This window comes from Aplidium turbinatum, chromosome 16 (assembly GCF_918807975.1).
Source record: "Aplidium turbinatum chromosome 16, kaAplTurb1.1, whole genome shotgun sequence".
In the NCBI taxonomy this organism is placed as follows: Eukaryota; Metazoa; Chordata; class Ascidiacea; order Aplousobranchia; family Polyclinidae; genus Aplidium; species Aplidium turbinatum.
In genome coordinates, this window is record NC_137487.1 from 8,379,495 (window position 1) to 8,404,575 (window position 25,081).

The window sequence follows — 25,081 nt, forward strand, 5'->3', positions numbered from 1 at the left end:
AAAAAGTATTATGGCTAATTTAAGAAATTTTGCCTTGGCGGCCACTAGAGCGCTCTTGGATAAGGGTCAAACAGGGTCAAAAAATGTTTTTTCAAGTACCAATGTAAAAGATAGCCCAAACTACATCTTTTGGCAGATGCACTAAGCTGAACTCAAAAATTCGTTTTTTTTGATCCACCCTAATATATAGCCTACTACATAATTTTTCATTCAGGCACGTTTTAAACCTTTCAAGGTTTTGCCACCTTTTCCCGTTCATTAATGTGCTGGTAGGTCTATATATATTGATTTTTCTAGTTAGTATCTTTTTCTTCCCGGACGCGTTAATGACGAAAAATAAAATGATTGATTGATTGATGTGACCGTGTTTGCCGAACAAAGCATTACATTTTTGCTCTCAACAAGTTAGTTATATACAATGCTTCTTTTTAAAAAATGGTAATGGTAGGTATGTAAATGTAATGCAACTCAAATAAAAAATTGACTACAAAAATGCACTTCGGGTCAAAATGTAGTTAAAAAAAAAAACTCTTCCGGGTAGTATCGAACTCATACCTTCTAGAATATGAGCCAGCGAAGTATCGCACGCGCCACGGATCGAGTTGAATAAAATTGTCTAATTTAGAACTTATATACGTGCTTCTCGTCTTTTGCTTTGAAAAAGAAAAAAAGTGACTGTATAGTGACGTCATGACCGGTCAAATAGTGTTTCAAATTCAAAGACTGGCGCCGGTCAAATATCCACTGCATAAATAAAAAGCTTGCCACCCAAATGAGCATTAAACATGAATGCTCTTAGCAATTAACATGCCCGACATACACAGCTGTCCGTAGGACGGCCACACTCCTGGGCATCATTGATTAGCAAGGAGTGACCAGGACATGAGGTCTTCACTATTGATTCGTTTATTGACTTTTCTGAGTAGCACTTAACGACAGCTTTCTGAGTAGTGCTGAACGACAGAATGTAACAAGAACACCAAATGAAAACACCAGAACAACCAACGATTACCCCACCAGAACTCAGTAGGCTACAATACGCTGTCGTCCTACATGGTTAGCTTGACTTCAAAAATTAAGAATTTTTCTGAGTAATACTGAGAAAAACTGAATACCGTTAAGTCAGTCTAAGTAACAATAAGTGAGTCAGCAATCATGCTTATACTGTAGTTGCTTAAGAAGGATCCTAGTCTTGATTGGAAAAGCACTAACTGTGAGCATTGCAAACGCTGTACACAACCACACAATGCAACATAACAGCAAATCTATGTGTCCATGAAGCACTAGCCAGAATATGATTAGGCATTCTTCCAAAAATTCATTGCTTGTAATTCTCTAAATTTCTAAGTGAGACACATGATTGAGCTACAAGTTTGTGGTATTTGTACAAATCAAGTGGAAACCATCGCGCATGACGTCAGAGAGAGTGCCACTGCTAGGTGCTACACTGAGCAATTCAGGGTTGAATCCAAAAAGTAGCGTTAAGAGTGAAGAGACAGTTTTATTAGCGTAATGTAATATCTTCTTTAACCTTACTGTTAGCTCAATGGTTACACACTCAACTTAAGATCCTGCGGTGTTGGTTTGGCTCTCGGGATGTGCGTTTGAGCAACACATTTCAGGATTGCTTTCTATTCAGCGACAACTAATGGATGAATAACTCTCCAGCAACAACTCTTCAACAATCGGAAACTTTATTCTATCAATCTCGGTGATTGGCCTGCGTCTAAAGCCAATAGGAGTATGTGAAAGAACTATCAAGGCTTTGTCAATCCGAGAATAAAGATTCAAAACCAACCAACTAACATATGTACCGTACATTTGATTGTAGAAAGACAGTAAAAAATGATTAGAACAGCAACACAACCATGATGCCTACCTTTCCACAGTCGCCACCCCACAACCACCACTGCAGTTACAACATAGGCTGGGATACCTATGGCTATGACAATAGGACAAAACTGACTTCAAGAAAGGCAACCTATCTAACAGTGACACCACAAGCGTTTTACTTCTTGTTACTTTCAGTTTGTTGTAAAGTTAAAGCGCCATTATTATTCACCATTATGTTCATTACATTAGAATGCGTGTTGTTATATTGTACGCAAACAAACAATCCAAACCTTCGTTTTTGGGGTAAAATTTACGCTGGTCGCTGACGCGAACCGAATCCGAAACCGAGAAAATGGTGGCAACGCGAAAAATATCTCAAATCAGTGTTGCCAGAGCCAAACTGCGCCAAAGGAATTCAAAACAAACAAAAACTAATGCGGTGCCTATCGCTATCAACTCTTGCTACAATCGGCTGCGGAAAAACAGTTTTGCTACATTACATATCAATCTTTGTGGGCTTATAGTTCATCCTTGCGTTTTTCACAACCCTGAGGTTAGTGCGGCAACACCCCGAGCACGATAGTGGTGGGGATGACCTGAAGACTCTTGCGCAGTAGTTTATTATGCTAACAAAAATCAACTTAACTTGACACCATCAGAACAAGGAGAGAAGATCGGTCTGATGCCTAGGAATTAAGCCAACAACAGAGTGCAGAATTAATTGACATCAAACTCAAAACTGAAGCGTTTTTCTGAAAAAATGGGGAATGCCCACTGCCCACACAAGAAAATTCTGTCGACGCCATTGTTTATGCGCACATACTTTTTCGAAGTCACATATCTTGCTTCTGCCTTTTGCGTATCGGAAACTTGGAAAGTTGACAAAATAAGGCCCAAACCATATTTTTGAAAGATTTACCTTTTCCAGGAAAGTACGTTTCTCAGTTTTTGCAAAATGTTTGACAATTCTTGTCCTGATCTGTTGAATGGCGCCCTCAAGACGATCCCTGGTTACCAACAAGCCATTTTTAACGGTTGTATGATCTGGTGCACAGTTCAATCCCAGTCTTATATTGTACTGTATTTCAAAAAGTGATTAAGGTAGAAAGTATTGTCAAAGAATGGTGAAGAAGCAACAATTATGAAAAAGACAATAACCTATAAGATATTTCTGCTTGAATAGTTAACAGAATTGATTTTTGCTTCCTAGTTATGATATCATGTTGATGTGCAGTTGTTACCGTAGCCTATTTTGAGACGGAAAGAGGTCATAAAAAAATACTAACTCTAACACTTCCTTCATTTTGTTATTTTTGTAGCCAAACAGAGTGTATTCTATTAATTTATTTCATTTTCAAATTATCTCCATAAATTGGGGCTGAAACTCAGTGAAGCCAAATACAGTATATGACAGCAGACCTCCAACTAACCGGGAGGCTAATTGTTAAAATCAAAGAAAAGTTACTGTTTTTCTGCCCCCATGTATCTTGAGGCAACATTAAATAGATCACTCACGTTCACGTCTCACTACTGCCTGATGCCATTAAGCAAGAACTGTCAGATCTCCCTGTGCTATCATGTATGGTGTCGCAGTTCTCACTGCTACAAAATCAATACCGTACTGCCACTAACATCATTCAACATACATTGACCAGATATCTGCATCTCTTACTATTTGCCAACTTTTTATTTTTGCTGACATTCAGCCCGCTGAGCTTTGTCTTTTGTAAGTTTTTGCTGTTACACAAATAAGTAACTTCATTGAAATTGAGAGATCAGTTTGTTTCAGACTCTTAACTTCTGCTTAATGAAGCTCACAAACAAACATCTCTTCAGCTAATTAAAATCTAAATGAAAATCTTAATCACCAGATTTCGTTCTTTTATCGCATACACTTTCCTTACTGGTTCATTTGTACCAAGACAGGCATGGGTGCACTTCAATCATCTTTAAATAGGCATCGGTTTTTCTCCCTAACCTTGCACCAATAGGAAGTGGCATCTTCTTGTGAATATGTTACTGAGGAACAAACCGCAGAGCATGTTATCAACGATTGTAGTATCTCATGAAACCGGTTTGCATGTCTTTGATGATGAAATCAAAGACTGGCCGCTTTCTAATAACCTCTCAGTTTAGTCCAGAAAACAATGTCAACACGTGGTATTAAATAAATAAACGTTCAGCCTCAAAATCTCAGATTTAATAATGTTCAAGGCCATGAATTAATCCCCATATTGAAAGTATGGCCTGTCTATGGAGAACAAAGTCTTTCTTCATAAATTTTCCTTGGTAGCTCAGTGGTTACACACCCAACTCAATCAAGTAGCCCTGGTTCGACTCTCGGGGTGTGCTTAAGCAACACATTTTAGGATTGCTCTTCATTCAGTGGAACCTAGTGGATGGAATAGTTCTCCGATTGCAATGCTTCAACAAGCGAACACTTTATTCTGCCAATCTCAGTGACTGGGCCTGCATCAGGTTGTAAAACACACAGTACAAGATCATGGACAGTGGATTGTACTGTAAAATATAGTCCAGATGGATGGATTGTAGGCTAATAAATGTTATTAACAAGTTTATTGCATTGTGAAGAAATTGCAGTAAGTCATTGCGATTGACATTTACAATCATTCAAGCATTGGTTTAGCATTGACTGTTTTGCACTTGTAACATCTCTGTTTTATCTGTTAAGTCTGACATATGGTATTTTTTCTGATGTTAGTAAATAGGTGACTGCGCTATTTGTATTTTTGTTAAAACTTTAATATTACTTTTTTAACTTGTTAATGAAAAATTATTGTTTTTATTGTCAGTGGGTATGTATGTTTATTTGTTTTTATCCTAGACACCCAACTCTTTTCAGTCCAGGTCTTTTGTTCTTTTATGTCCAACTTTTCTTGGTATGTCCTTTGAGCACACTGAATTGTTATTTATTATTCAAATATCAATCACTCCATGTTTGTCTTTTCTTTACCGCCATTGTTTCATAATCCATGTTTTCATATAGCATTGAAGCCATTGCAGATGTGCGTTTCTCTCAGCTTTGTAAGACAACAATTTCAAAGTAGCCTAGTATGGATTGCATATTGACAGTGATAGTGTGATCGACTATCATGATATAATAGGTCAGTTGTTGCAATTTCCTAAGGACACCATATGGTATTTGAATAACCCCACTTCAATCAATCATTTTATTTTTCGTCATTAACGCGTCCGGGACGAAAAAGATACTAACTACAAAAATCTATATAAACCTACCAGCACGTTAACGAACGGGAAAAGGTTGGCAAAACCTTGAACACTTTTAATGTTATATACGAGATGGTAACTAAATATCTACCTATAAAGCCCCCATACACTTATATTGGAGTTTGATCAAGTTGGAAGCTATGTACAATTGTAGCCTACATGTCAATGCACATTGCACAAAACTGTTGATAATGATATTTTTAACTTCTTCTGCAAAGTGAATATTCCTAACTAGTCTTTGAATTCATGTCATGCCTAATTGTTTAGAAAACAGCTTTCTATTTCAAAACTTAATGAACAAAAGAATCATTACTGGTTTCATAAACTATTGGCACAATTATCATCATAACAATTAAATCTTTTTCTTAGTGACCAAGCCTAGCTTGGTGATTTCAGGTGATGAGGATGAATTATGTTTGAGGAATTATTTAATGCAGCTTTAAACTTGACATAATTAGTTACAATCAACTAATTTTTTTTCTGATATTCTACTTGAATAGCATGGTGTAACATTTGTCTTGTTTTAACAGTTACTGCAAACTCTGTAGTTATTTCGTAAGTGCTATTCCAAAATAAATATTTTATTGGAAATATGCTTCCTCTTGAACATGAGGGAATTCTTCTGGACACAAGTGAACAAGCTCCAGCTCCTAGCAAGGACTTTGTAAATTTACTTGTCAACAAAACAGAGGCAAGACATATTTTTTTGTGTTAATTTGTGCAAAAATTATTTTTTTAGTGTATTTGATGTATATTTTCTATAAAAAAGACAATGATACTGCTTAGGCTAGGAGATGACACGCAACAGAGAATTTCCATGTTTCACATAGAATAGACTGCATAATGTGAAGCTAATTGTCTTATGTTGTATTTTTAAATATCAGAAATCGACACAGCACAACTTCTAACATTATGAAGTCAATATTACTAACTTATAGAAGATAATATGAAGAAGTACTGATAAGTTTCTTTCTTTCCATACTTTGTTACAATTTCTCTTCGTACTTCAATAATTTTTTTTCTAAGATTACTTCCGTGCCAATGGAATATTTATATGAACTACCCAGCATAAGCAAAATTTCTTATGAAGCAGTTTTTGAAAAAAGTTTTATTTGGTATTTTCTGTAGGTCCATTGGAGAATATGGAAAATTAATCCCCATTGCTTGCACCCGGATGTTAGAGTTGCACCTGTTGAAAAAAAGCAAAGCCACCAGGACTTTCTGCATGATCTTGACATGCAAGGTATGTCTTTGCAAAGCATGAAACTCTTTAAAAACTTGTTGCATAAGTAGAGTAACTACATAATACATATTGTACAGATTAACATACTGTAGCCTACTGTGAAACAATTATAGGGTATTTTTCAGTTGTTTGCCTTTGAAATTTCTACATACGTTTTTCACAATGAACAAAGTAGTTTTCATTTCCTGTTAAAAAGCAACAATGATATAGACTTGGATCACTCAAGCCTTTTTACATGAACGTTTTCTTTTACTTAACTATTGCTTTCTATCTGCCCTGATGCTTGGGTGCAAATTGCTTTGCCTTCGTTTATGGAGTCTTACGTTAAAATTTTACCAATTTATTGTTGTTCATTCTGTATCTAGCCGACGTCCGACGCTATTTTAGCAATAACATGGTGGAATATGTGAAGGGGCTTTGTAGTGGACACTTTGACTATTTTGTGCGGATATCAAGCGACCTTCAAATATACATCATGTCGTTCTTGGAATTGGAAGATATTGCCCATCTTGCTACGACTAGCAAGCATTTTTACGAGGTTTGTGTACGTTATGTTACAAGAGTATCTTTGGCTACAGTACCGCACCTTTGCTAGTCAGCATGCATTGCATGCTCACTGCTCAGGGCTGTTTTTGCTGTGATGGTCAGAAATAAAAAAACAACTGACCTGAGTACCGAAGTGGGCCGCTGTTCAAATTTTACCTTATGCACTGTAAACTATCTTAGAATTGAAAAATTGTTGTGAACACATTTTTAAAATGTGCCATATTGATTAATGGTTCCCTTTACCCAATGTTTGGACTTCGCTTACTTAGGTGAGGACAGTTATACTGAAATGAAATATATTTTTGGTAGCATAAACTTGAAGCCGAACAGAAAGACTCAGGGGTCGTGAATTGCTGGCAGTTGTTCTCTTTTCATCTGGATCCTTTCAGCAAAAACATATAGGCTATTCTACTGCTGAAAACAAGAACAGAGAAACGTCCTATCTTTTCTGTTGTTTGATGCCACAAGTATTGTACCGCACTGTAACTGATATAGAATTCATATCACTATAAGATGGTCAGTACATTTTTATAGCAGGAAGCCGTAAAAGACGCTAGTAGGCCAACATACAACGTGTCAGTTAAGTTTGTTTGTATTTCTATTTTCTGATCATCACAGCGAACAGCAGTGTATGAACCAAAACAGTTAGCTTTAAATATTTCGAAAAAGTTGAGAGCATGGGTACAACTTGCCATAAAATTGTGTTTCGACAAAGGTATTCCCCCCATACTGCCTCGATTTAATAGGCTACAAACGTTGTTGTTGCGCAGTAAGCTACTGATGAGCTACACTCTTAAAAACAAGAGCCGTTGTTTGAAGAATAGCAAGCCAATAGCACAAATGGCTATTTTTGCTATAGTTCATCAAAATTGCGTCACGATTAATTGATCTTAAAAATACCGAAATTAATAGGCTAAGTAGTAAGTACTGTATATTTCTGCAATTTGACAGTTTTTCAAAATATTTGAAAATTTATTTTAACAATTTTTAAACAATTTCATCCTGAGTGATCACAAAACATTCTATTTTCAAAGGGCGTCACTTAAAAAAATCCGATTTTTCTAAAATTGGTCATACTTCAGTCAGAAAAGCACACTTTACAACTTATTAAAAATTTTACCAAAACCTGTGACCATGGATGACATGGCCTGAATGATTTAACAAAAAATTACCTAGTGTCATTAGGCTTATAATGATGATCTTCGGCAGCTTTGCAAGTCTGAGAAGTTATGGGAGCATATTGTGGAAACTCATTGTGACACAGTGACTGAAGAAATGAAGGAATACGCCGCTGAAGTGGGATGGAAACATGTGAGTGTTCCTCCATGTTAATATATTGCTTCCAAATGTGAAAATTACATCGAATGCGATTTGTTATTGTAATTTTACAAAAAAATGACACTGTGTTTTTGTACATGTTCACGATGTCATTTTTTCTTCGTTTGCGTTGCTACTTTTGTTATGTCCTTTATAAATCAAGCTGCTCACAAATAAAACGATGATACAACGTTTTAATACATTTTTTTCAGGTATTCTTCACCAACAAGTTACAGCTACAGGCGCAAATGCGACGCCACCAAAAGCGTTCGGTGTATCCGTCCAAAGATTGATATCAACGTCGACCAGATTAAATTACGCAACTTGGATTTTGTTTGTTTTGTTCAGACAATCGCCCACAATAGACTATTAGAGTGTACTTTCAAAAGCACCTTTCTTCAGCTTTTTCTTTCAAATGATTTGCTCATATGCTCTATGTATTGTATGCTACTGTACGCCAGTGTTTTTTTTTACCACGTAGCGTATTATTTGAATTTGTAATACTTTTAGTAGGCGTGGGCCTATTTATTTTTATATTTTGTAGTAGGCTTAGGTTTTCTATAAACCGTACCACTAGTAGTCAGCATGACAAGTGTGCATAAGCGAACCTTATGCGTTGTGGAAGTTGTCAGACGATCTCATTCGAGCTAAAGAAATAATTTTTACTACATGTCATTTTAGGCTACAACTGCGGATTTGTTTGAACTTGAAACGTTATAAATTTTGACGTGATTTCTTGAAATAATACTTTGGGTTGTTACACTGTCTAAAGTAGGCTAAGCAGTTGCAAGAAGGTGCTAAATTTTGACATTACAACGTTAATCTACTTGTTAAGGCCTCTTCAAATATATTATATTATGCTATTCTTGGAGTCATGTGTGTGATCTTTAAATTCACTTTGTATAATTATCTCCAAACAGAATCATTTTGCCTATAGGCTAACAGTTTTATCACAAACTACTTTTTTCTGGTACCGTATTGTTCAAAAACAAAATGTGGAAATTCCGTGTGTGATCATCAGTGTAACCTACGATAAAATTAAACTTGGCTTACAGGTTGCATCGTGGGTTAACTCCGTTCAAATGGATATCCAAAATACAAGGTTTACGGCGTGGGCTAATCGTAACGAAATCACATCAGCGTAGCCAAATTTTTATATTTTTTCGAAAAGTTTTTGGTTAGTAGGCTACTGTTTGAAACAATGGCATTTTGAAAATAATGAAAGGTTTTTAAGTGTTTAGTTTCGACTCTTAAACAAAAAGGATTTCTTTTTGTTGTAAACTTGAAAAAAAAAAACGAAACACGAATTGAAAATATGCCAAGTATTTAGTAGAGTAGGCTATGATAGCGATAGGCCTACAGACCAGTTTATTTCTTCATTTTGATTAGGGAAATTAAGAACCTCTAGAAATCCCTTATCTTGATGCAAAATTTTTTTGGTTCTAAAGCAGGGGTTCTTAACCGGGGGTAAATTTACAGAATCACAAATTAAAGCAAACTTCATTTTTTCAGTTATTAAAAAACTGGTAGTAAGTTATTGCACTCGATTTTGATTCAAATTTATGCTTGATGTAAGTTTTCGTCTTATTCGGCAAGGGGTAAACGAGACAAAAAAGGTTAAGAACCCCTGTTCTAAAGTATGTGTGGCTTATTTGTTTTCCTTTATTTGAGATTCTGGACCATTTTGTTGAATGAGCTTAATTTGGCCGTTTTTCTCATGATTGCTGGGTTGTTTCTGTAAACTCACCGTAGAAAAAAAACTTTTTTGCTTGCTTTTGTCAACTACTGTAGTATCTCAGCTGAAATGCCTATTCAGACAATCTGAGTCCCTAAACCCATCGTCCTTACCCTATTGTCACTTCATAGGCCTACCAATGACGTAAAAGTCAAGCAGCATAAATATTGTTAAATCTTGCAGGCCCTCATTTATTATGTAGTTGTGAAGAATCCGAGAAATTATTTCACCGCAGCTGAAACGCACAGAATTAGAATTCTTATCGCTCAAACCTCATTAATCCGCTAGTAGAAAGAGTTTTTCAGAGGTAGAATAATAATTATTAATTATGCTATTTTTAATCAGGCAATGGGTTAGCACTCACAGTGACTTGACGCATCATGACAACGGCAGTGAACCACAATTATTTACTACAGCAGAATCAAGGTATGGTTAAAACAAGTGCATTAAAAAGCAACATGTATTTTCGCATTATAATTGTCTATTCAAATTAACCTTAAGGCTGGTTGCAAATCGCTGCCACATTCTACTGTACATTCAATTCTGATGGAGCTGAAACAACAGATAGGGAAAACAGCCTATATGAAAACACAAGTTGACTCTAGATCTTAATTCGCAAAGTTGAACGCCATTTCAAAGCTCGGATGTTCATGAACTGGCAGTGCGAAACATTCTCAGATTAAACTTTTCAAAGAACTGAGTGAATGCAATAATATCGCAGTGGTTCTACATTAGCGAACGTTGAAACAGCATCACTTTCAATTTTTTTTAACCTTATATACGCAGTCAGCGAAAAGCAGGTCCCAAGCCTACGCGAAATTCAAGGCCTCAGCTCCAACAAATATCACATCCATGAATCACCCAGGAGCAAATTATTTGTTTTTTTTCCATTGATTCAACGTCTGCAGATGTTGAATCAATGTATAAAATCACTGATTTGCTCTTTGAGACCGAGCTGTAAAGTTCGAGATTATGTGGCATCGTCTGTGATGTCCTTGATTTTCCAAGATGCTAACGAGAAAATGAATAGAAATATGCTCATCTTTAAAACGGTAAGTAAGCAGGAGGAAATTTGACTGGCAAATACTTTTCGTAGTGTAGCGCTGCGTACTCCCACCCCAGTCTACGGAAAAGCTGAAATAAAAAATCAAGAGATGGTGCAACTGTTTCCTTTCACAATAGGTAGCCCATCCTTTGCTCGATGTCATTTATTCTTATTTTGAAACATAAAAATATGTCCATAGCCAGTTTATTGCAACTGTGAAATAGTTTACAACAGACTTTGAAAAAAACTGGTTAATAAGAAAGTGTCGATTGACAAGAAATAACACATGGACTTGAATAAAATGGTAAAGTTTATTGTATTTTGTGACCCATGTTTATATTTGTTGATTTTGGAAATGCTTATCCTCGGGCTGAGAAAGCTTCTTTGCAAGCTTGATTTGTTAAGACAGTTTTGCATACTTGTAAAGGTTTGAAACCTATGATGTAGGTCTGGTAATTCAGATTGAAATGCTGTAAACAGTGAATTCTATCTACCAGTGTCGCTGAATGTGGAAATGTCCTCAAAATACGTTGCTCAAACGTACAGTTAGGGAGTCGAACCAGTGCCGACTTGATTTGGCGTTTCTTTATGCACAAAGTCGAAAGCTTAACCCAACTGAGCAAAGGTAGTGGACAAATGAACAATCTCTATTGGATTTACCAGAGATTTTGTGTTGCTTTTGTATGTGTTGTGTGATACAAAATGGGTTATTTGACAGTTGAGCCACATAAGTAGGCTACAGTGTGGTAGTCAGAGAATGTAACAAAATCACAGTTAGAGCATTTGAACTCTCATGTGATGATCAACAGCGATAAATAGTTTGAAACAACCTGAGTTGCTTGTAGCCTTGATCATTCTAAACGTACCTTAACGATTTTCTTCTCAATCTCTTTGCTGCATTTATCTTCTTGTTGCTTCATTAGTGATTTCAACGCTAGACCATGCAATTCCATAGCACAGGCATGCTTGTACGTGAAAGGCAGTACCTGAACACACAACTTTAACAAAAATAATTGTTGAATTAGGGAACGTTCAAATATTACGTAACGCCTTCGAGGGGGAGGGGGGGTTTATGCAAAGCGTTACGTTAGCGTCACATCGGGGGGGAGGGGCTTCAAGCAAAACGTTACGTAACGCTTTCGAGTACGGAATGGTAGTTTTTTGTGCTGAATTTGTAGTGAAAAAGCGTTACATGGGGGAGGGGGGGATTGAAAAAAGCGTTACGTTGGTGTTACATGGGGGAGGGGGGGGGGTCAAAAATTCGGAAAAAAAGCGTTACGTAATATTTGAACGTTCCCTTATTTTGAAATCAATAAATAAAGCTACTTTCATTGCAGTCTGAGATATTACAGCGGCTTGTAGGAGGTTATTTAAAGTAGATTTAACCCGTATCCTCCTGGGTCAGTTTAAACTGACGGTGCAAAGTGAAGCATTTCTAACATACTGATGCTAAAAGGAGCCCAGTGTTTGCGTAAAAAAGGTAAAGGTGAGTTCCATACTTGATCCAAGCATCGGGGGATGAGAAGATAAGGTTCTCATTATACTAAGCCTTCGGCACTAACGAGAGTAGGGTGGCCAGTTCCTTTCTCTCGGCCGCCTTTACTTCAGCAACTACGCCCACCCAATTTATTACACCCTGGGTAGAGGTGAGCGGTGATTTTCAACAACTAGCTTAAGCCAGGAGTCGAACCAGGATTGCAAGATTGGAAAGCGAGTGCCTTATCCGCTGCGCCATGGGTAAAATTTCGTGAACAAATTATTGGCTTACTAAATACTTAGTTTTTGCATTTTTTGTATCTTTCTTGTAAACTCCATGTGTTCTTAATACCAGTGTTTGCGTAAAGTAGTCAAATAATTAGCTGGATACTTTATCATCAAATCAACTCACAACTTGGACCCCTACCAGCATCAGTATTCAGTATGCTAGAAATCCTTGTTATTTCGTTGTCAGTTTAAACCGGTGCTAGGAGGACATACGTTAATCAACTGAAGGCGCAAAAATTATTGGTTGCTTAGGCGCTGAATCAAATGTAAAAAGGATGAGTTCAGCTAACTGGAAATAAACCCACACCTTGGAATCGGTCATATCTACAAACATCTGAAGAGTTTCATAGGTCTCCTTTAACTTGTGAAGATTGTGGTCGCGATCGGTATCAAAACCAACAGGCTTGTCTGCAGATGATTGCAAATCGTCTGAAAAAGGCAAAGAATCTTGTTATGCAATCATAGCTCAGCAAAACTTGTCTTTCAACTCTTTTGTACTTTAAAATGAGCGCGTTTCGATCCTGGTTCGTTCAACAGTGGAGGAACAACACAAAATCGCCTGGCTGGAATGAGAGCTTGCAGTGAATAAGAATCAACAATAAAGGTTGAAATCGTAAAGGTTAGATGAAAATGGTGAATCAAAAGAGGGTGAAAATAAGTTGCCATTGAGCATCGTTCAGCAATCGAATAATAAGACTTCATTCATAGACTTAACGAGTTTGCCAAATTGAGATTTTACACATTTTTTATGCGTCTATCTAACTCATACAAATAACTCTTGCAGTGCAGACATACAACAAGTTATGGGGTTCGATGAAAGGGTTTGTGAGAAAGCCATGAGATAACTAAGCTAATTTGGTAGCACAAACCACATCTCAAATTTAAAGCAATCGCAAACTGTTACCTTTCTGTTCAGGTGATGTCTCTCCATCAGAAGCGCCGTCTGGTGACCTTGTGGTGCAGGATTCGGCGGTGGCGCGTTGGTGGCTGATGATCTGATCGGCGAGGGCGATTCCTTTCAACACCAGTGCGCTGATCAAATGGCTTTTGTTCTTGTCCGTTTCACTGTTTAATTTGAAACTTATTATCCTTAGGGTCTCAAGCACGTTATAACGTTCGCGTTTCGTTGCTTCTACCTTCTTCTGGAAATCTGCTACGTGTTGCTGCGATGGTCACAAATGAAAACAAAATTGAAACTGTCAAAGCGAGTTTGTCAAGTAAAGATTTTGATACAACGTTCTCTCACTTGTAGCATGTCATATTGACCCGATATAGATATAGTGACGCATATACTGATATGTATGCTTGTTGATAGCCGATTTGCGAAAAGTCAACAGCAAGATCTAATAGCAGGTTCGCACGAACTGGTTGTATCCTACCTAGTTATACTGATCACTAATCAACAGATTGCCTTAATCGGTAAATAACCCGCTGATGTTGGACCCAACACTAAGTGTAGTTAGTAATTTCATTTCAGTTTCTTCAGGAAAACAAACATTTCACCTTTTTTGCAAAGCACTATCGGGCCTGGGATCGTACTTCAAACCAAGGTTCGCGGAGAGCTTGTGGACGTTGATCCGTGAAATGATCTCGCCAGCGGTGTCTACGATTTCATCCAAATGATTTTCTCTCGTCTGTGGAAGAAAATTGTGACTATAACTTTTCAGCTCAGGTTGGATCGCAAGCATTTAGATTTTAGAACAAAGTGGTAAAATTTATTTGGCGATGGCCCAGTAAAAATACGTGAAAGAATGTGATATGTAACTTCCATGCTTACATAATTACGTTATGGTTGCAACTAAGAATAAACAGTAAACAATTTATTGCTGATTAATTGTTAATATCTTAATTTTCAAAATAGCACATCGTTTGGTTCTTGGCAGACGAACCTTAGAAGCATCCAACGCCTGCAGCTTGGCCATATAAAGCGGAATGTGGTCTGGCCAATCTTCTTTCAAAGTGTCAAACATGTCAAAACGTTCATACCTGAGTGGAAACAATGATTTTGTTCGTTTTGTTTTGTACTTGTGTGGTTGAGACTTGGATACATAGCTTCATCACTATTAAGGAGCATTGAAAACAATAATAATGCGTCGTCTGATTTACCATTAAGACAGCAAGGCAAGAATTCATTTAACAACGGCAGGGATGGGTGGAAACAAAATTTCCTCTGACCATGGCAGGATTGGTACAGTATTAAAAAAGTCATGAAGTAAACCATCGTGGAAAATGAATTAGAGTATGGCTTGTAGCCCTATACAGTTGTGGGGATATACGTCAAGTTTAGCTAGCTAGGTATACACTTGAATTAGTTACATTTTGTATTTAATTTCCAAAAGGTCTACTTACATCATTGTGGTAAGTGATGTGTGAGTGGGCATAAATAACTGTTAAATAAACGTTTGGGGAATATTTGGTCACGAATAACTTGTAGGCACGTAAATAAACTTTGCATTTGCACCACCGTTGCCGCCTACTTGGTTATCCAAGAAATGTGAAGGTCTCTTATTTCCTCGTTTGCTTTTTCGTCATCAGTCAGTGACGTAGCTGAACTACTTCGCTTACTCCTGGAGCCGGATCGACTGTTCGGCTTCGACTTGCTGGGTTGGTCCATTAATACGTAGTTGAACTTGTAGACATTCTGTGAAAAGATGAATGCATGTTTGCAATGGCAAACACATGGTACACCACTATACAATCGTGGCCAGTTTGAGGTTCCTGACATGAAGAACACTTTGTCTCATTGCGCGACCGTGCAGTTTCGTGCATGTCTGTATTGAAAACATAGCAAAAGTAGATTTGACACTTATACAATGTAAATTTAACAGCAAGAAATTTGTACTAACCAAGTCATGCAACACAAACAAAAAAACCAAGAGAAAGCAAATATGGAAAAAAACGCAAATCTAACTTATTTTTAGGCGGAAGTATAAACTGAACAAAATCGGGTTTTGTTCCATTTTTGCATTCAATTAAAATCTGAGTTTTTCTGAAATTTTCGAACATGCAAAGTCGACAGCGGTGCAGAAAATGAAACAACGCAATTGAGACACACAAAGGGTGTTAGGATGTAGTTTGGCTTAGACAAAAGGTAAGAGACTGAAAGAGATGAACAAAAATACCTGGTAGAACTTCCCTGATTTTTTCCAATTTACTTTCTCCTGGTATTAAGAACACATGGAGTTTACAAGAAAGATACAAAAATCAAAAAATGCAAAAACTAAGTATTTAGTAAGCCAATAATTTGTTCACGAAATTTTACCCAATTAAAACTGGCTTTAAATTCAGATTTCATCGTCACATATTGCTAGAAAACTGGAAAAGCGAAATTACAGCACACAAACAAGTTTTACTTATTTTCTTCAATACAAATTTCAGAAACATAATTAACAATGGTTTGCTTTTATGAAATGAAAGTTATCACAAAAAAACCACTGGCCAACTATTGTTAAATATTTGATACCGCATGAGTGAATTCACTAGAGCGAGCCAAAGCCATAAATTTGCACGACAGAAGACGCTTCACAGAACTTCAATCACAATAAATTTAACACAGTTCAAATAAGGGACCAATCGATGTGAAAATACTGGGTTGTCCAGAATAACACGCACTAGATGCAGTTTCGCACGACAAGCTAATAGCAATGAACAGTGTAGTGTGGCAATGATAAGACATACGTACTGCCTGTTTTCCTAGTTCGCTTTTCGCCATGTTGAGACTGCCAGTCAAGTAGTTACCAGCCGTTACGTGTTTGGAAACTCTGATAAAAACAAAGAAAACCATGACAGCGCAAAATGTGAAGACAATGGTACACCGATGGCTGTTGTGAACGATACAGAATAGTTCAGCTCAGGGGTCACCAACCTTTTTTGCACGCGGGCCACTTTGGCACTTAGGAGAGCTGTGGCGGGCCACACTAATAAAATTTTAGGTAGGTTGACTCTTATGCTAGAAAAGAACGCATTTCGTACCCAGTATCCAGCGTTACATGTTGTTAACATTTATCTTAGAGTACCGCAGCAACAAAATTAGTCAAACAACGCTACTGCAAGGCCAAGCTCCTTTAACAACACTTTTGACTTCTTTAACAATGCCTAATAAACGAGGCCACTTGTTTTGCGCACTAATAGCTAGGCGAGCGGTTTCATCACAATATTCATCGCCAAGCAAGAGGAGTGGTGTTGTCACTTCGCTTCACAAAAGATATCTTGCAATTAACAATTTCAGTAAACAAGAAAATGTTTGACACACCGCAATACAGGCAACAATAGTGACCTGCAAACATATCAGCGAAAAATAGGCTCCAATAACAGGGAGAAAGAAACCAGGCACCATGAAACAAACGCTTGTGGAAATCACCGAAAAAACGTTTCTATCGTAACTCATGAGCAGTGTTCCCTCTAAAAAAGCATTGAGTTGGTTTTTCATCCTTTTTGTGAGAGTCTATAAAACTGTCTTTCCTTGATTATTAGACAAGTGTCACTTGCGGTGCTTATCAGCATGGCAAGAATTGTTGATTAACAACATTTTGCAGCTACTAAGCTAAATATTTTCATAATACCAGAAAAAGTCTTTAAATTTATATATAATATTATTCCAATTTATTATAAACTGAGTTGGCACACAGACCTATTTTGCTAATAAAAACTTGCATAAAGGGAACACTGCTCGTGAAACACAATAACGGTGAAACGCACACTAGTGTTTACAGGACGTTTACAAACTTAAAATAAGCAACCCTATGCTCACAGACATTTTCGAAATTCGAAAACAGACGTTTAAAGCAACCACTGGGACAGTGTGGCTGGACATCGCATTGGAATAACTTTAAACGACCCCTACCTAGAACTAAAATATGATTGGTCGGTCGGTGGAATCGTATGCAAAGCGAAAATATGCTTCCCGGAAAGTATTTTTTGCCTTCATGCTCTTTAACTCCTCAAGAAAAGTATTTTTGGTTATACTTGTACGCTGATACCTTCCTCGGGCCGCACATAATCAGCGTGGCGGGCCGCATGCGGCCAGTTGGTGACCCCTGGTTTAGCTATTGAGCCAGCACTGAGTTAATCTCTTTCACTGGGACAACCATTAGAAAGCAGACGCTGCAATCTCTGGTAACCAATCGTCATGTACTAACGTAGACGTTACCTTTGTAGCATATATCAGCAGAATGCATTATGGTGCACAATATGTTAAACATAACATTCTATTTAAATAAGAACCTTCTCAAGATCCCAATAAGGGTGGAAAAGGCTGTCAAGGTGTTTAGGTGATTAGTACTGTAAATACATTTGATGTATGTTAAACGCATACAAATTATATGCTTCGATAAGGTGTTTATCTGAAGATATACAAAAAATATTTAATAAAACTACCATCTCTGCCTATAAAACGTTAAATGGTAGTTTTATTAAATATTTCAGGAAACTTCCTTGGTTTCATATTATATACAAAAAATTTAACAAAATTTTGTCAGGAAGTTTTTGTGTAAAACGGCAATCCACGTCTTCAGGAGAACTGATCGTACTATCATAGATTCAGCATAAAATATATTCTAATAAATTTAGTTCGTGAAATGTCAATTAAAAACTTCCTATTTCACTTCCTTTTAAGACGCCAACTTGGCCGAATGCTCATAAATATGCAATACTGCAGAAATTAAGCAATAGCATGCCGACAAGCTATAATAACGACCCGGCCAGCAAATTCAACCTTTTAAACACTGACTCAGCGTTTGCGGACATTGTAAACAAGACGTTGCAAAGAGACAAGCAAAAAAGACATTGGCTGGTTGGAGACTCCAACAAAGATTGACTCTAAACAACTTAAACAACGTTATGAAATAGGTCTTACTTGTCGTCGGCTAGAGGAGCTATGTACATGGGGAGGACTTGACCGGTCTTCATGAATGTGGAGGACATACGATTGGTGCCCATCAGGGCGTCCTTGTGGTTGGTGTGGATGTCCAGTGAGACGTTGGAGGAGAGTTTGTGTTTCACAGAGATAGGAGAATCTTTCAGTCTTTGCAAAGAATCTCTGGATTCCTGCGTCACTTGTAGACGAATGACGTAGTTTCCTTTTTCTAGTTGGATTGGATACTAAAAAGCAACGTAAAAAAGCTGTCATCTTTCTATTCAAAAGTCAATGGAGAAACTAGAACACAGCCTTTGAAATACAAACCTTAACTGATGCTAACCAATCAGAAAATCAGACTTTTTTTTATAATCAACATCAATAAGACTGATTTTCTGGATGGGTGTATGAACTACCTGGTTGGGATATGCGTCTCCGGCGTTGACCAAGGCTTTGTTGCTATCGTACAGCATCCATAACTGGCTGTTGTATTCGTTTTCATAAAGCAAGTCCGACAGGATGGGAAATGAAACGACGACCTCTGTCGATTTCGACTGCAAACAATAATAACGGACCTTGTTAAAAAACCACACACCCCACAGATCTCTAGGATGACAGCCGGGGCTGTAAACCAACGAAGTCCATAACACAGTAGTTCAAAATGTAGCATGCGGAGTAAACTGTTGCGCTACAAAATAACTTTTCATCTTGCTGTATCCGTCTCGATGACGTCATTTAAAGACACTCCAAACTTTTCAACCTCGGTGCCTGAACGGGAGTCAGAGGTTCAAATCCTATCCAGATCGAAAGTTGCCGTTCAAAGTTCAAAAGAAGCTTTGTTAATGTCAGATTGTGAATCTCCACCATCGAATTATCCAACATCAAATTTGCGTAAGAATTATGTCCACAACAAAACAAAGACAGTTTAAGTTAAAAGTTTTTAAGAAACATATAAACCTAATCTTCCAATACGTAACAATATACTCACAATGTGCACGTTGTAAGTGTTCACTAGCTCATACAACGGCCGCTCTCCAAACAGCGTGTCCCGGGGTGTCAACGGACGGATTTTGTGTTCGCTGGGCCGGAGTGGGACAACAAAATGTTTGAAAGTGATCGCAGGTGAAACTTCTTCACGCAAAAGGCTCTGCATCTCCATACGATAGATGCCGTTCACAGCATGCTATGGAAAAGGTAGAGCAACGCATTTCAATGGAGCTTAAATCAAATATAGTTATTAGTCTCTAAACCCTTGACAGCCTGTTTCTTCGTGTCACGACACGACTGGCTGTAGGCTGATTTAAACCTGGTCTTTCTTAAGTTATGTGCTTATAAGGTGGTGTAGTTTACAGTTCTGTGCTTGCAGCTGGTGACTTGATTGATACGATATTGAGCTTTTACACTACGCTCGTTGTTTAACAAAAGCATCGTAAAAAATATGTGCACAACTGCACTTTGCCGCGGTGAAGACAAACGGTTCGATTTTCTGCCAAGCGGCTTTGTAAAAATACGCAAGTCTATTCATAACATTTAGTTTTATTTTTTTTCTATTTTTTTATTTTTTATATTTATCGCGCGATATGCAACATAAGAATTTCTAACTGGAAAAATGCAACAAAAGAATTTCAAATTGGACTTTGTCTCACTTTTATGCATGTACTCTAAAAGGTCGTCGTTTATATTATAGTGTTCACATTTTTCTTAAACTATTCATAACAGTTTCAAAATTACTACTGTAAATTAAAAATTCAACATGTGTACTTCTAAAAACAATAAGCAAATATATACCTACCATAGTAGTGACGTCACTGGACGGCTTGACGCCGTGGAATTGGAGATTGTATGAGACTTCAACTACACCAGGGTTGGACCACCAACGCGCAACGCACAGCTCCATGCATGTACCGCCCTGGTTGGGGATATGGGGATGGTTAAGTGCTGAAAAGGCTTGTTTGGCAAATGACGCTCTTTCTACATTAACTTAACGTTATTAATTAGCAAAAACAACGTTGCCTGAAGCTGCATGTTGGTCACAACTGTTGTGCTTGACTTATCCAAACTTTGACAACAAAATCCGTCATTTTTACAACGTCTACCGACGTTGAATCAATGTAAAAATGACGATTTTTGCTGTTTGGAATGTCAAAACCAAAAGTGTCTATCACATTACAAGATTACTTTAGAATTCTGTTGCACATTATTCGGGAAAAATATTAGCACAGTTCTGCTTAGCGACTTTCTATCGTGAAAAAGGCGCATTTCGTTTCTGCAGTTTCACTCACAACAAGTGGAAAGGAGACTTCGGTGGATTGCGAGGGAGCCAAATGAACGAATTTGTAAAATTGGGTTTCTCGGAATGCGCGTTGCGGAAGAAGTTGGATCACGTGCAAGACGAAACGCGCGGATTGGTCAGTGGAATGATTCTCAACTTTCAGCTCTGCGAAAAGAAAGAGAATGGAGTTGTCATTATACAAAGCGAATCATGACAACACTATTGGTCTTGTGAATGGGCAAGTTATCTCCGTGAATGCAGAAAAATCAGAATCGGACTAACTGTCGAGATCAGTTAGCTGCTCTAATGCGGTAGTTTCTGTCGAACTGATTAGTTCCATTCCTAATAAGAATTTCAAGAAAGTGTAAAACGTCAATCTAGTTTTTCTAATAAAAACAAGACTTTTGATTGGGAATTGGCTTTTTCGCACAACGTTAATATAGCAATAATGATACATGTTTGGCGACAAAAAATAACAATTTTTAAAGAATAACATGGTTTGAAACTTGATGAAGAGGTTTAAAATAAGTTTCTTTTCTTGAAGAAGCAGCAATCTTACCTGCCCAGGTAGCGCCAGCAGGAACATGAAGAAATTTTCTAGAAAGTTGGCCTGGTTTGAATGACGAGACTGATACGTTCTTTGTGTAATCACTTGCTTCATCAATTCTGTAGAAAAGTAGGTGACTGTGAACAGTTATCTCATGTTCGTGTTAAAAACAGCAAAAATAATGAGAAGCAACCTTTGTACAGTATTGTTCCAAATTTGTAGAAATTAGCAGCAAGAGTGATCACTTTTTTAAGTAAAAAACAACCACAAAACTGCGACTTTTACTAAAAACAATAAATCATCTCTATATCGATTCTTACATTTCCGGTACCACAACAGTTACAGGGATGGTAAACAATGCGCCCCTCTGCGGGGATTGAGTATCGAACCCTTGGACTTGAGCGTAGTGGACTCCAGTGGGTAAGCCGCGAGGGTCAATCTAAAAAGCAATAGGTTGCCTTGCTTAAAAAGTATTTTAAAACCAGTGAAGTTGAAGCAGTTTTCCGTTGTGTCCGACCAATACACTTCAAAACAAAATGGCGTCATCAGAGCAAGGCATCCGGTGGTGAACTGAATATGAAGACAAGGCAGTTAATCTTCAAACCGAAATTTCATGTCTTCAGACGTTGAATCGATGTCAAAATACCATTTTTGCTGTGTTCAGCCGTAGATCATAATTTGCCTGGAGTCAAAATCGCTGTAATCACCGCTTCAGTGTTTGCTCAGCCCAAAAATATAATCTCAAGGGGTCACCTTGATGTTAAAGGACCGGGCGGTGTTCATCAGTTCAAAATGCACAGGACACTCTATCCATGGTTTAGAGCTACAGATCGCCATGTGGCAAGAAAATCGGATCTTCTCCTGAGGACCTGAATAAGGAAATACTGTGATATTCTTCACAAGTTATTGAACGCAAAGAAAACAATGAAAAGTCTTATTCAAACCCGGTGGCCTTCAACTTTTTTGCATAATCGATTCATCGTTCCATTACGCGGCCGCTGAAAAGATATTTTGGACTCGGTACCAATGAAAGTTTTGGGCCCAGTACCATTGAGACTTTCGGCCCCAAACTCAGACACTTAAGAAAAACGCACCATATCTAATGAGTACAAGATGTTTTTTTAAGTTCCAGGGTCTCTAAAATCATCCCGGGCCGGGTCCAAAAGTACCCTCTGGATACCCTTGTCAACGCTACTGCACATACAATACAGTTCTGCATGATTCTGGACAAATAGTTGGTTTGAAACAACCTATTCTCAATATAGCCGTCCTCATGACATATATACAAAATCAAGGGAGGGATATCGCCCCGTTGAATAACTGTGTTCTCACCATTGATGTTCCGAAATAGCAATGAAACTACGCAAGATAAAAATTTCAAATACTGGAAAATAGTGCTGTTTTATATATAAATAAAAAGAAAAGACGAGAAGCGTTGTATGATAAAGCACCTACTTGAGGATGAGTGATGCTTCGGTTCGATGGTTACGAGACGAGTGCATGGCGTAGAAACGTCGTCAGCAGAGCGCAAGTACACGCCTACAAAAAATGGCGGATGAATACCGCAGCGAGTTATTGCAAAATAATGCTTTAACTTTTTCGTTGCAAGAATCTAAAAGAAACAGGCAAAATGGAATAAAGTTTTTACCGAAACAGCAAATTAGTCTTTCTATACGTTAATTTAACGTCTCCAGAATTAAAAAAATTGAATATGTCTGATAACAAAACAGCAAAAACTAAAACGTACCTTTCATTCCATTGGGAAGGGAAATATCAAAGTTAACTTTGTTGTCTGGCTGCTCGTGGTATTTGTTTAAATATTCAAAGCATTCGGGTACCTGCAAAAATGAAAGTTCGCCATAGCATTTTCAACTCGAGAATTTGTTTTCTCCTAAAAATGACACGCTTGCCAAAGAAAAGGCCTGTTTCCACCAGTTCAGCTTTTCAAAAATGAAGTTTTTATATTCTTGGAATTGGACAGTTGTGAAAATTCAACGAAGATAACGGTAAAGCAAAAATTAAGACAAGGTTTCCGTCTGTTGAAAGCTTTTGTTGCAACGATTTATTTTACCCTAGCCAGCAAACCGTCCGTTTTTGCATTGGCTCAACGACTGCAAACCCAAAAATTACTGAATTGTAAAACAATCAACGTGAAAAGTGCTGATTTGCTGACTGGAGCAGTTCTATTTTCGAAAAGCAATATTAAGGAGAAATTGCAAAAGAAAACAATATCAAACACTGGGGCCAATAAACAAAGGAACACTCCTGATGGAATATCAATTTCAGAACCGCCCTTAATAAATTGGTCGAAAAACGTGCTTAACTTGTGGAAAACTCTACATATTATATTTCTTTGGAAAGAGTATGAAAATTGCAATCAAAATATGGCACTTAAGTAAATGCAAAAGTTTTTTCCATTTTTTTTTTAATTTTTACCACCGGTAAAAAAATTAATAAGTCTCAAGGGAGAACTTATATCATTCCTAACTTCTTGCTGGCATTGCCGCCATCGCTTATTCATTTGAGATTTTCTTCCACAGGTGCATATTTAAAGAACAAATAAATTTTGAATTTATGTACTAGAAAAACTTGATTCTTTTTCTATCGTTTTGAAACAGTTGACGTAAGAGCGATCCTTCTTGAGTACGTTATTTCCATGCTCTTTTCTAATTAGAAAAACTTGTTGTATTTGCAATTGTTGTTTAATTTTAAGTGAAACTACACAGAAATAGCAAAATTCTCTCTTAGATCACTTCTCCAGTATATATTGATTATGCCTGTAAAATTTCATGCCATTCTGACAAGAAATAAATAAGTAGTTAAAAACATTAACAAATGACTTTCGAAGAAAACAGCATTTGAAAAACACTAGTTAAAACACAAGCTACATTACTCACAGTTATCATTGTAAGTTTTGACACACAAAGACATTGAGTAGAGTCAAAATTTTACCATATTCAGAGTCCTAATAAAATTTACTACTTTTTACATACAAAAAATTTGATAAAAAAATTATTTCTATCACGAGTGTCCCCTTAATTTGACGGGCAACAAACAAGTTAACTTTTTACATTACAGTATTTACCCAACCTGAATTAAACCCTGTCCTTGGGCAAAAGATTCGATGTTAGCTTGGCTTAGCGCGGAGTTTTCCAAAGCTCGTTTGATGCTGTATGGTGTGTAAGGGATGCCTTGCGCCTTTAAACCTACAAGAAATCAAACACACACGATGATATACTTGCTATTTTCCGTCAAAATGTGTTATTCGGACCAGACGGTATTTTATAGCTCGAGGCTAACTAAAAAATATAATCTCAAATGACCCCTTCGTCTTTTTCTCCAATAGAACTGTTTTAAAATCATTGAAAAAGCGCTTGAAATAAAACATGTCAAATTGTCAATTTAATATCTTCATTAGAATAGCGTTCACTCCAAAATAGCTCCAATTCCTCATTGAGATATGAAATCGTTGCCTTCAAAAATATTCAGTCACTATATATTTTTAACAACCGTTGCTGTTAACGCACCTGACAAGATGAGAGCTATAGCCCCACATGCATTGGGTGAGGACATGGAAGTTCCATTCATGAGTTGTGAACCTTGAAGGGTCCAATTGGGCACGGAAGTGATAGCCCCACCGGGCGCGGTTATGCAAACGCCCAGTGCTCCATTTGAA

General features: G+C 37.4%; 2 protein-coding genes across 2 annotated transcripts in view; one reads left to right on the forward strand and one right to left on the reverse strand.

Moving 5' to 3' along the window:
- The first annotated feature begins 5,616 nt into the window (after nucleotides 1-5,616).
- On the forward strand, nucleotides 5,617-9,247 carry LOC145785085 (F-box only protein 36-like). Its single transcript, XM_082596786.1, has 5 exons — nucleotides 5,617-5,773; nucleotides 6,211-6,325; nucleotides 6,691-6,863; nucleotides 8,081-8,182; nucleotides 8,401-9,247. Exons 1-5 carry the CDS (start codon nucleotides 5,675-5,677, stop codon nucleotides 8,479-8,481), a joined length of 570 nt encoding a protein of 189 aa, XP_082452912.1. The 5' UTR covers nucleotides 5,617-5,674; the 3' UTR covers nucleotides 8,482-9,247.
- Nucleotides 9,248-9,931: 684 nt separating this feature from the next.
- Nucleotides 9,932-25,081, reverse strand: part of LOC145785084 (tripeptidyl-peptidase 2-like) — a 39,700-nt gene continuing 24,550 nt past the window's right edge. The window contains exons 11-30 of the mRNA XM_082596785.1: nucleotides 24,933-25,081; nucleotides 24,496-24,611; nucleotides 23,153-23,243; nucleotides 22,861-22,944; nucleotides 22,159-22,274; nucleotides 21,726-21,844; nucleotides 21,418-21,524; nucleotides 20,869-21,023; nucleotides 20,379-20,495; nucleotides 19,575-19,769; nucleotides 19,003-19,140; nucleotides 18,587-18,831; nucleotides 16,415-16,493; nucleotides 15,210-15,373; nucleotides 14,622-14,718; nucleotides 14,236-14,366; nucleotides 13,637-13,797; nucleotides 13,040-13,161; nucleotides 11,835-11,954; nucleotides 9,932-11,057 (exon numbers count right to left, since the gene is read on the reverse strand). Of these exons, the coding sequence (XP_082452911.1) occupies nucleotides 10,968-11,057; nucleotides 11,835-11,954; nucleotides 13,040-13,161; nucleotides 13,637-13,797; nucleotides 14,236-14,366; nucleotides 14,622-14,718; nucleotides 15,210-15,373; nucleotides 16,415-16,493; nucleotides 18,587-18,831; nucleotides 19,003-19,140; nucleotides 19,575-19,769; nucleotides 20,379-20,495; nucleotides 20,869-21,023; nucleotides 21,418-21,524; nucleotides 21,726-21,844; nucleotides 22,159-22,274; nucleotides 22,861-22,944; nucleotides 23,153-23,243; nucleotides 24,496-24,611; nucleotides 24,933-25,081 (2,596 nt within the window). The 3' untranslated portion in view covers nucleotides 9,932-10,967. The remainder of the gene's footprint in view (nucleotides 11,058-11,834; nucleotides 11,955-13,039; nucleotides 13,162-13,636; nucleotides 13,798-14,235; nucleotides 14,367-14,621; nucleotides 14,719-15,209; nucleotides 15,374-16,414; nucleotides 16,494-18,586; nucleotides 18,832-19,002; nucleotides 19,141-19,574; nucleotides 19,770-20,378; nucleotides 20,496-20,868; nucleotides 21,024-21,417; nucleotides 21,525-21,725; nucleotides 21,845-22,158; nucleotides 22,275-22,860; nucleotides 22,945-23,152; nucleotides 23,244-24,495; nucleotides 24,612-24,932) is intronic.

Bases quoted from the DNA above. Each gene is read 5' to 3' on its own strand.
- LOC145785085 (XM_082596786.1), top strand. From the start codon at position 5,675: ATGCTTCCTCTTGAACATGAGGGAATTCTTCTGGACACAAGTGAACAA. The intron at 5,774-6,210 runs GCAAGACATATT...TATTTTCTGTAG, and splicing joins TACTTGTCAACAAAACAGAG to GTCCATTGGAGAATATGGAA. The intron at 6,864-8,080 runs GTTTGTGTACGT...GATCTTCGGCAG, and splicing joins CTAGCAAGCATTTTTACGAG to CTTTGCAAGTCTGAGAAGTT.